This window comes from Phlebotomus papatasi, chromosome 3 (genome assembly GCF_024763615.1).
Source record: "Phlebotomus papatasi isolate M1 chromosome 3, Ppap_2.1, whole genome shotgun sequence".
Taxonomy (NCBI): Eukaryota; Metazoa; Arthropoda; class Insecta; order Diptera; family Psychodidae; genus Phlebotomus; species Phlebotomus papatasi.
The window spans coordinates 55,778,684-55,789,345 of NC_077224.1; the positions used below are offsets into that span (position 1 = coordinate 55,778,684).

Genomic DNA, 10,662 nt, shown 5'->3' on the forward strand with positions numbered 1-10,662 from the left:
GAGGATCTTGTAACATATACTATGCACATCAAAAATCAATGCATTTGATAAGATTTCACATAAATTAATTCTATAAAATTGAGTTGAAAAATACAGATGGAAACTATGGAATAGGAAAACTTGTTTTAAGGAAATCCTACATATATAGGACCATTACATGAATTTTATTATATGATTCAATTAACATTGATTACAATGAAGTATTTCTATTATGAAATACTTTTTTTAAATTTTATATCGATTAATATACTTCCACATTACGCACAATTCAACTCCGTAAAACAATTGTACACTATAAATATTCATAAATAAACAATCGCAAAAAATTTTGAGATAATAAAACCTTAAATTACTTTGGATTCTGGGAAGTGCCTAATTTAAATGAAATTCATAACAAAATGAGTCATTTGATTAACCAAAATGGACAATTTTATTGCTCGTAGTTTGTTGTGCTCATGAAAATAGTTCAATGATATCAAGAATTTTATTACACTCTCTATCCTTGACCATATACTCAGTGCTCCGTTAACAAGTTTGTAATCTCTTTTTATGATCAGAGTTGAACTCAGCAGATTAAGTTATTACAACATCTTTTGAGAAAAAAAAATCTAGAATATTTTTCTACAGTAGAGTCTCTCAAATCTGAATCTCTCAAATTCGAACGCCGTTTGGAATCAAAATGTCAATTGTGAGGTTATGTTAGGAAGTTCGTAATTCTTGGTGAATGAAAATCATATTTATGTGCTTCTTCCTGAATATTTACATACATTATGGTCGTGTAAAATGAAAAGGAAGTATGTTACCACTAAGACTTGCGAGAAAGTACGGGAATTTGATTCAAAGTACAATTCAATCTCACACAAATTTCGTTAGTTTTGAAAAAATCGTTCGAATTTGGGAGGTGAGAAATGTCAAAAATACCCCCTGAGCGTTCGAATTTAGGAGACTCTACTGTATTAGGTGAGATTCTTAACAATCTCACCTACTATAATCCTAACAAAATCTCATGTCCTCCGATTGGCCCCAAACTTTGCCAGAATGTGTTTCGACACTTTCTGATCACGAATATATGGATGGCTAAAAACCGTTCCCGTCCGTCCGTCCGTCCGTCCGTCCGTCCGTCCGTCCGTCCGTCCGGCCGCTCTTTGGAGCTTAATAGCTCCTAAACTAAAAGAGATATCGACTTGCGGTTTTCGGCAAAGGTTATATATCGTATAAAAATTGCAACTTGGTGCATTGACCCCCCACCCCCCACCCCTCCTTCCGCCATTTTGAATACCCCCCTTTTTTTGTTTTTTTAATGGATCCGCCCCTATGGTATCGATCGAGCTCAAATTTTAGAATGTTATAGCTGGGCCTTAGAGCTTTCCATCAATACCAAACTTAAGGTCCCCCGACCCCCCTGACCCAAGCTATAAGGGTCCAAAAAAAAATTCTTAAAATGGCCATAACTCCGGTTCTAATTGTCAGAATTTAAAAAATGGGGGCTTTTTGGAAAGCTCTCGTGAAATGCCACTTCCCCTTCTAACATCGCAAGTTCATAAAACCACCGCTAGGGGCGCTTTTTTTAAAAAGAAAATTTTTAAATCTTAAAAGTTAAATAACTCAAAAATTCCTTATGCAATCGGGCTGAAAATTTAGTATGTTGTAGCCGTTGATTATACCTATCAAACAAAAAAAACCTTAAGTCGATCCATAACCCCTGACCCAAGCTATAAGGGGTCAAAGTTCGAATATTGACCGGCCTCTATCTCCGGTTCTAATTAACATAGCGACCTAAATTTTACCTTTTTGGTTTCGTCTCGATGAGCACTTTCAGATGGATGTTCCAAAAGTCCACATAGGTGGCGCTGTGATAGCGTCAAAATTCATCGAAATTCAAAGTCACTTTTCTCAAAAACGGCATTGTGCAAGTTAATGAAATTTTAGTATGTTGTAGCCCAGTCCAGGACGTTTCCAAAATGGTGCGTAAGTGCGCTGTGGTTTCAATAGAACCGGAGATATGAGGGGTCAAAGTTCACGAAATTCAAAAAATCATATCTCCGGTTCTATGTGACCGATTTTGATGAATGAGGGCTTAAACGAAAGATCTCACCAAATGCTACAACTTTCTAAAATATTTGAACTTCGTGGGACCAACACCAGGGGCGCCACAGTCGAAAAACCAATTTCAATATCACATAACCTCAATTATCTCGACTGTCGCTGAACCTATTTTGATGATTACTTCGACATAATTGTAGAGTACATTTGTCTCTACATTTCGTTCATACATCATTTTCCGCTCAAACTACGCTATCACTCCGATTTTGCCGTTTAAGTGTGAAAAAATTGATTTTTCCCATAATAACGCTTTGAAATCACTCAGATGCCAATTTGACTGCCTCTACTCCACCAAGACACTTAAAATAGGATTTTAAATGTAAAGTCCCACAAAAGACAACAATTCTTTGATATAGTTGAAGTTCAACAAATGACTACTTGGGGCACTCTGGATGAAAAAAAAACGAGTTAAGAAACAAAAAACCTCGCTTATCTTGGCTTCTGAGTAATCGATGAGATCATGTTCTATGGGAAAATTATAGAGAACATTCTGATCTACATTTCACCCATATATCACTTTTCTTTCAGTTCATCCAAATCCTTGATATTTTGGTTTAAATACAAAATTTGTATAATTTCACTAATTTGATTCAAGATAACTGAATGGCGTCTCCCAACTTCAGCTCCAAATCGAATTTGCATGCACTCCGAGTTAGCTCACGTTAAGAATCTCACCTACATAAGCCGGTTAGGATTATCTGTCCCTTTCCTTTCACGCTCTGCTTAGTTTCGTTCGTTGCAAGACTTATAGAAATAGAAGTTCCGGCTTCTACAACATTCTTTATTGAGCTTTTCCATTCAAAAGAAATTATCTACTTGTAATCTTACAAATCTACGCTTAAAATTCAGGTTTTGTACAGGTATATTAGAATGTACAACAATACAGTGGAATGTACTGTCAGAAAAAAATACGATAGAACAATAAACCCAAAATAATTCAATTTATTTTCTCAATTTTTATTTTAAATTATAAACAATACTTTTTCTTGCAAGGAAAGAAATAAATCTAGAACTAAAATTTTTTGTTGTGGGAATAAACTGATCAAACGATTCAATGGTAGAAGATTCCGGAAATCGTCGGGAAACTACAATCACTCAGGGAAACACATCAATTATCTCAGAGCTTTCGACTCGGTCTCCAAGCCTTCATCAGTGGTCAAATCTTATTGTAAATTTTTCTTCTGAGACTCGTTTTCATGGACTCAGACCGAAATCCGAAACGATTTATTAAGGGGGCTCTCCAAAATAGGAACACAAAAAATTATCTGTTTTCGCAATTTTTGGCGGAAAAGGAAACGATCAAGCTTCTTGAAATTTCTGGTACAGATTCATTTCATATAGGGAAATGTAGGCATGGTTCGCACAAAGTGAACCTTCAAAAGATGCCAATTTTCTCTTTGTTTGCAAAGAGCTGACTTACCATTTCTCATCTCGTTTCATTATCTTAATACTTATCTATCTTATGGTTAAGAAATGACGAACTAGTTCTTTGCAAACAAAGAGAAAATTTGCGTTGTTTGAAGGTTTACTCTTGCAAACCATGCCAACATTGCTGTATAGTTATAGTGCTTAAATAAAGTTGCTTTCGTCTGTGTATATTCGGAAGTACTTCTAATTGGCTTCTGAAATTTTTATTGCATAGATAGTTTATTTATTTATTCAACCAATAAAAAATATAGATTTCTTTTTTGTGTTGTAATTACGAGAACTCCCTTACAGATTAAATCCAAACTTTTAAGAGCACGTTTCTATAAACTGAATCTATTTTCTTGGACAAAATTAATTAATTTAATTAAATTATTAAATTAATTCATTAATTTTTGTACAAATTATCTTGGGTCAGTAAAATATTCCATTTGTGTCAGTAAAATAAGTAAAACCAAGTAAAACTGATCATATGTGACCTAACACCTTATCTGAGACTTAAAGTGATGATACGAATTATAATTTCTTAATTCCTATAGGGTAAGTGTGCCAAATTTTGGCATAGTTGCATGCAAGCGCCAAAGTCTTAAGTTTAAAATGTAATATTTTTAATACAAATTGATTTTTGTTATTTCTTTTAATAAGGAGTGGTGCTTGGAATCTTGTAGACAGTCTATCGTCTTCATTTTCTCTATTTTCTTATTTAATACATTTCAAAATAAATAAAAATGTAGACATGGCATTGGTGGCCTATTCCGGCCACCTTAATTCTCATAGTGCCTTTCCCTTCCGGATTTTTTCCAATGTCTCTTTCAGATGATCTTGTTCGTCAAAACGACATTTTTTGTTATTTTTTGCATTGTAAAATCACTAGAGTATGCAAAAACCAAAAAATTATGGAAATACGATAAACAAAAATGTGGCCGAAATTGCAAGCTGGCCGGAATTTGGCACATTTACCCTACTTTACTGCTCGATCTCAAATAGAGAGAAATTAATCGTCTTTTTTTTCAACTTGTCACCATCCTGGAGCTTAAACAGTAAGTGATATCAACTTCCGGTCTTGAATGACCCCCGATAAATAAAACAATATCTCAAGACGTCTTTTTTCTTCCCCCTCACCGCCCTCCGGTTTACGGAATCTTCGTATATTTCGTATTTTATATGTTCGTATTGGACATTTTGGTAAATACGAAATATCCTAGAATACGAAGTGTCCGCAGTATCAATTGTGAAATACGAACATGTAAAATACGAAATGTTACTACAAGGTTTAGTTTCCTGCTTATTAGAGTAACTTCGCTTAATGTTTTATTAGAAATACTGCAGTTTAACTATTTGATTTAACAGTTTATTATAGATTTTCCTAAAGAAAAATTTCCTTAGCTTTATAAAACATGACGATATGACTCATCCCCAAAGTATAATTCCCTTTTCTGTATTTGTTGAGTCTTTAAATTTAATATCAAATATTCCACAAAATATCAATATAAAGAAATATCCATTAAACCTTCTGCAAAATTTGCATTTTCAGAAATTGTTTTGAAAAAAAAATCATTGAAATTTAAATTACAAATGCATATTTTCAATCAACTTGTATTTTTCTGAAACTTCCCACGATCGCTGAGTCGAGATCAGCATCGTAACTGTTGCCAAAGTTGAGATCACTGTCTGATACTTCAATATCGAAGTCATTGAGGGCAAGAATTTCTTCGCGGTGCTTCTCAGCCAATTCCATAAGTTTTTTCGCCATTTCCTGACGTGACATTTTTCCTCCGCAATCTGAAGGCAGAACATCTCGCCCCAAATCATCGTGAACGTTCTCCCAGTTTTTCACCATCTTAAAGACAAATCAACAGGTGATTATTGGCAAGATAAAACAAAAATCACTGATATCGCTTACGTAAATGCGATCCCTAAGCTTTTCACTGAGACATGAAGTAACGAGCTTTGAGAATGCCAGAGAGAAAGCTGGCATATTAACGAAGAAAAAAGCTCCATGACGCAATGGGAAGGTCTTCTGCCAGCATCGAGTAAAATTCTTGATTTGATTAACTGTCCACATTCCGATAAAGGGTAGTGTAAGCTTTGCCCAATCCATCACGTGAGCAATCCCACAGATTTGAGCTCTTTCATTGAGGCTTGCAAGTTCGAGGATCAGGTTTGTAGCCCTAATGCCATCTACAGTGGTGTACTTGTTGACGTCATAGTGTTCAGGATCGAAAGTGATTACCAAACGTCCATGTTTATCAGGTTTCGGCAACACCATAACACTCCCAGATGAGATAAAATGATGAATGACTGGATCATCCAGGCAGAGATTGTCAAAGAGTTCAGGAAGAACTTTTCGAGTTGTGAGATATTTCTCGAGAAGTTGGCATGCATCTGGCACGGAAAATTTCTTTGTTCTGAGAAATCTCATCAAAAAATTCGCATCCATTCGACACTTTTTGATCTTTGGATGTTTCTTAATCCACTCCCTGAACTGATCGAGAGCCTGATCTCGTAGATTTTCATCTTCACGCAAATTTTTCCAAGCTTCTTTCTTCAACTCCTCACTTAACTGGCACTCATATCTATCGTATTTCTCTTCCATAATTCAGGAAAGATTCTTATTTAATGCCACAAAGATATATCGACCACTGCACAACTTTTCGGCACTCAACTCTTTTTGAGGTGTTAATCAAACAGCCGTAAATGGAAGACTGAGACCTGTTTAACCAGCCAAAGAAATGAAAGATGAAAAAATTGCTTTAAAATTGCCCAGGCCTTTTATTTTTATTGCTTCGCGCATCTTTCAACATTTGTGAGAATTGTTATAATGGGGGAAGAATACTTGTTCCGAATAATTCATGAGCAAAAAAATTACACCATTTAATTGGTCTTCAGAATTAATATTTCAATTCCCATATCGTTTATCTAATAATAATTCAAAAGTTACTTAATTATCTATATTAGGTATTATTCTTTTGTGGTGATACCTATTTTAGAATTGAAACATCAATATCTTTTTGTTAGATAATTCTTATGTTAACATCAAAAAATATACCAATAAAATTTAAAGGTCAAGCTTTAACTTTGTATGGGTTAAAGACAATTCTTCTGGGCAAGATTTCAGTCGAAACACTGAGATTAAAGATCATTGACATAAAACCATTAATCACTTTGCTCAGAAGAAATTCAGGTGCTCAATCTTTGTGGCAAAAATCTGGTTGAAAACTTTTTTTTGCTGTATGCGATACATGTATACCACAAACTATAGAACTCAAAAATGAAAATTAATATTGCAAGAAAAATAAATAAATTCATTAAAAGAATTTTCAAATAAGGAGTCTCAAAGAATAATCTTGGGGTTATTTCCTAAATCAATAAAACGTATTCTTACTGAAGCTATAAGTGTTTAAGAAAAAGTATTATAATTTATTCCACAAAGCAAATGAATTACAAAAATAATATCATATGATCAAGGTGAGTGAACAACACACAACACTTTGTTCATTTAACTCAGTTTATTTTCACACTGAATACGACAAATTATTTTTTATTGATTTTTATTGAATTTTGAAAAAAAATGTCCATTGGGTCAGATCACTTGCTCCAATTCACCTTTTAAACCTTAACTAAACAAGAAAGAAATCTATATGCCAAATTCAGCTTTTTGAAAATTACTTAAAGAGCGTGTTTCTTGTAAATTTAGCGAAAAATAAATTTTCGACAGAAACGTAGGGGAAAGCGCACTACCTTCGGACGATTTATGCTTCGCAAAAATTACTTTTTTTAATGTGTTATAAATGGATTTGGCCCATTACAATATTATATTCTAATAGCTAGTCCAATGCTTCAAATTTTCAGAAAAAACTATGGGTGAAATCTATAAGGAACGTAGAGAAAAAATAGAATTGTCCGAAGCTTGAATCGTCCGAAGGTAGCGCGCTTTCCCCTAAAGGAATAAAAATTTTATCGGTTTGGAAACATACATTGTAGAAGCATTTAAAGCTCCTCTTGATACCATTTAATGACATTTGTTGATGTTTCTCAAAAATTTCTGTGTAAACGCAAATTATATCCAAAAATGTTAAAAGATAGAAACTTGATTTTTTATATAATGATTTTCGGCCAATGAATTAGTTTTTAAGAAGTTGAAACACGGGATTTTGACCTTTGATCTTCTCCTCCTTTATTCCTTGCCTAGGCAATGAATAAAGGAGGAGAAGATCAAAGGTCAAAATCCCTTGATTTTTTATTTTAAATTGTGCTAAACATTATATTTAAGTTAAAATAAAGTTTATGTTTAAGTAGAAGAAGATATTAGAGGTCGAATAATTTCATTTGAACCACTATCGGTATTTTTTAAATTTGTATCGAGTACCCTTGTACCTACCTGCATAGCAAGTTCTCTTTTTTATATGTGGCTATTTGAAGCCCAGTTCCTTTTATTTAGCTCACAGAGCCGATAGGGACAAGTTATTTAGACTGAAAGCTTTATTCCTCCACAGAGATCAGTAACTTCCAAAGGGGGAACAGTTCCCAATTTTTATATTATTTCGCGTAACGGTCGCAAATGCAGAGATATTGCCATATGTGTTTGTATGTCAAGATGAGCTTTGGCTTCAACTCCACAGGCCACAAACCAGGAGGGTGCTTGAACCCTTCACAATTCCAGCAGTCCAAAACTCTATAGACTTTTTGCACTGCCTGCACTTCCTACAATTACTTAAATTGAAATGAATGGGTTTTGAAAATGTAGCCAGTGAGATTTTGATTTTCCTTTTTTAAAATTGATTGATGTTCATTTTACATTATTTTATTAGTGCTAATAGTGAAACATATTTTAGATTCTGTTTAAAATTCTGCAACTGGATCACGTATTTCGTGCAAGAATAAACATTTTGTGAGCGCCTTCCAGTCAGTGAGGAAATATTTACTATTTCGGACATATCTCCTATCTAAAAGTTTTGTGTATCGTCAAACTACCTTGAACTTCAGTCCATAATAACCTTCTTCAATCAACTTCAATTTTCCTGAAGCTTCCAACAATTGCAGAATCGAGATCGGCATCGTGTGTATTTCCAAAATTCACCTCATTCTCCGATGATTCAATGTCAAAGTCATTGAGTGTTAGAATTTCATCACGGTATTTATAAGCGCGCTTTTTGAAGGCCTCAAACACATCAGAATTGGGAATTTTCCCGCCAAATTCCCTAGGCAAGACAGATTCGCCGAGATCTTTTCTAACAATATCCCATCCATCGACGACCTAAGTATTCAAAAGATTTAAAAGAACTTCTCTCCAGTGTATTGTTTAACATACCTCAAGTTCAGTGTAACATACCTTAAGGCGATTCCGGAGTTTTTCGCTGAGAAATGATTTGAAGATGTTATAGAGCGCGATAGCAAAAGTTGGCATATTAACGAAGTAAATAATTCGATGACGGAGTGGAAAGGTTGTCTGCCAGCACTGAGCAAATTCTTTGAGATGTGTCACTTTAAAGAGTCCCAAAAGTTCCAAGGAAATATAGGAACAGTCGAAGATTTGTGTTATCCCGCAAATTTGTGACCTTTCGTCATCACTCAAAATCTCAAAGATCAAATTAGTCAATCTCATTGCATGAGGAACTGTACTCCTCTTGGGATCGAAGTTGTCGGCTTGGAAAAGGACAACTGGACATCCGAAAGCATCAGGCTCTGGGAGAATTGTTATAATCCCATTGGTGATTAAGCGATCAATATCGGGATCTTGAGGATCTAAACATTCAAAGATATATGAAAGATTCTTGCGAGTTTGCAAGTAATTTTGAAGAAGTTCCAAGGCGTTTGGAACTGAGAATTTCTTTGTTCTGAGGAATCTCATTAGGAACTTTGCATCTGTTCGGCATCTCTTAATCTTCGGATGTTTCGATATCCACTCCCTCAGCTGATCGAGAGATTGGGATCGTAGATTTTCATCTTCTCTAAGTTCATTTCGAGCTTTAACAGCAAGATCACTATCCAATTTGCATTCATACTTGTCGGTATTCATAATTATAAATTAAAAAGCTTTATAAAATGAATTTTCACACAAAATATGCAACTAACTACACTTAGATTCACGGTCAGAAGAAGACTGACTGAAGACTGAAGACCGACGACACTTCAATTTTAATCGCAGTCATTGTGATTAGATAACTCTGTGGAAGAACCAAGGTTACAACTAAACTCTCAATTCATAGCTCACAATCATCCAAAGATCATTAATCATAAATGGAGAAATTATACTACTTTGTGTCATTTCCGTCAATTAGTGGACTAACAAGAGACATGCAATCTCCAATAGACATTCTGAAAATCATCTTATTAATCGGTGGTTTATTAAACTGCAGTAAATTAAATTGAATTACTGATTTTACTTCTTATATTTATTTATTTGCGACAAAAAGGTTAAACATCAAGAGATCAAGACTTATATGGGCTTCAGACCTAAGGCTTAGCCATATGGCTTAACTTCTCTAATATCTTATCAGTCAAGATTTTTTGGAAAATTTTGGCATAGGATTGGTTTATTAAGGGCAAATGACCTATTACATTTTGAGAAATCAATAAAATCGGTTGCTGTTTAAGGTTTTGAGACCCTCGGGAACTGGGCTAAACCTCTAGTCTGAAGACGGTCTTACCGTCTGGGTGGTACCATCCACTCCTAAAAATTCAACATTCTTAAGAGATGGTTGTTTATAAATTACAATTTATCTAAATTGTCAATTATACAATTATACAATGCCAATTTATCTAAATATTCACTGGGCTATAAATTAAACAACCTTGATTCACAAGAATAAGCAGCTATTAAAGTAGGGTGCGGCTGAGTGCCTGATAAATAGTATAGTATAGACTAAATATGAAAAAATTCAAAAGAAGTGTGCGACATTTTTGTCAGCTTTTAATATGGGACATATCTTTTGTTTTAAAAAATTTCATAAATTTTTAGTATTCTTTTTTTTTAGAGTTTATATAATGCTTAAAAACTATAGATCAATGCCTCTATAAGCAAGATGCTGTAGAAAAATCCTGGGAAGAGTTCCAGAAAAGCAAGTGACTTCAAGAAATTTGATGTGCGATGCAGATACAAACCATTATCTATTTTTTTTCTAAATTTCTGTG

At 34.2% G+C, this 10,662-nt stretch overlaps 2 protein-coding genes across 2 annotated transcripts; both read right to left on the bottom strand.

Annotated features, from left to right (window-relative positions):
* Positions 1-3,025: 3,025 nt before the first annotated feature.
* On the bottom strand, positions 3,026-6,309 carry LOC129805778 (clavesin-2-like). The gene is made up of 2 exons (XM_055853916.1): positions 5,432-6,309; positions 3,026-5,368 (listed from the first exon to the last, which is right to left on the bottom strand). The coding sequence occupies exons 1-2, from the start codon at positions 6,122-6,124 to the stop codon at positions 5,114-5,116; spliced, it is 948 nt and encodes a 315-aa protein (XP_055709891.1). The 5' UTR covers positions 6,125-6,309; the 3' UTR covers positions 3,026-5,113.
* A 2,038-nt stretch (positions 6,310-8,347) lies between these two features.
* LOC129806319 (alpha-tocopherol transfer protein-like) lies at positions 8,348-9,625 on the bottom strand. The gene is made up of 2 exons (XM_055854813.1): positions 8,861-9,625; positions 8,348-8,785 (listed from the first exon to the last, which is right to left on the bottom strand). The coding sequence occupies exons 1-2, from the start codon at positions 9,545-9,547 to the stop codon at positions 8,531-8,533; spliced, it is 942 nt and encodes a 313-aa protein (XP_055710788.1). The 5' UTR covers positions 9,548-9,625; the 3' UTR covers positions 8,348-8,530.
* Between the last annotated feature and the right edge of the window lie 1,037 nt (positions 9,626-10,662).

What these genes read in the sequence shown, in the direction of transcription:
- LOC129805778 (XM_055853916.1), bottom strand. Translation starts at nt 6,124, where the DNA reads ATGGAAGAGAAATACGATAGATATGAGTGCCAGTTAAGTGAGGAGTTG. An exon ending in AGCTTAGGGATCGCATTTAC is followed by an intron (nt 5,369 to 5,431) that starts GTAAGCGATATC and finishes TTTGTCTTTAAG; the next exon opens with ATGGTGAAAAACTGGGAGAA.
- LOC129806319 (XM_055854813.1), bottom strand. Translation starts at nt 9,547, where the DNA reads ATGAATACCGACAAGTATGAATGCAAATTGGATAGTGATCTTGCTGTT. An exon ending in AACTCCGGAATCGCCTTAAG is followed by an intron (nt 8,786 to 8,860) that starts GTATGTTACACT and finishes TTGAATACTTAG; the next exon opens with GTCGTCGATGGATGGGATAT.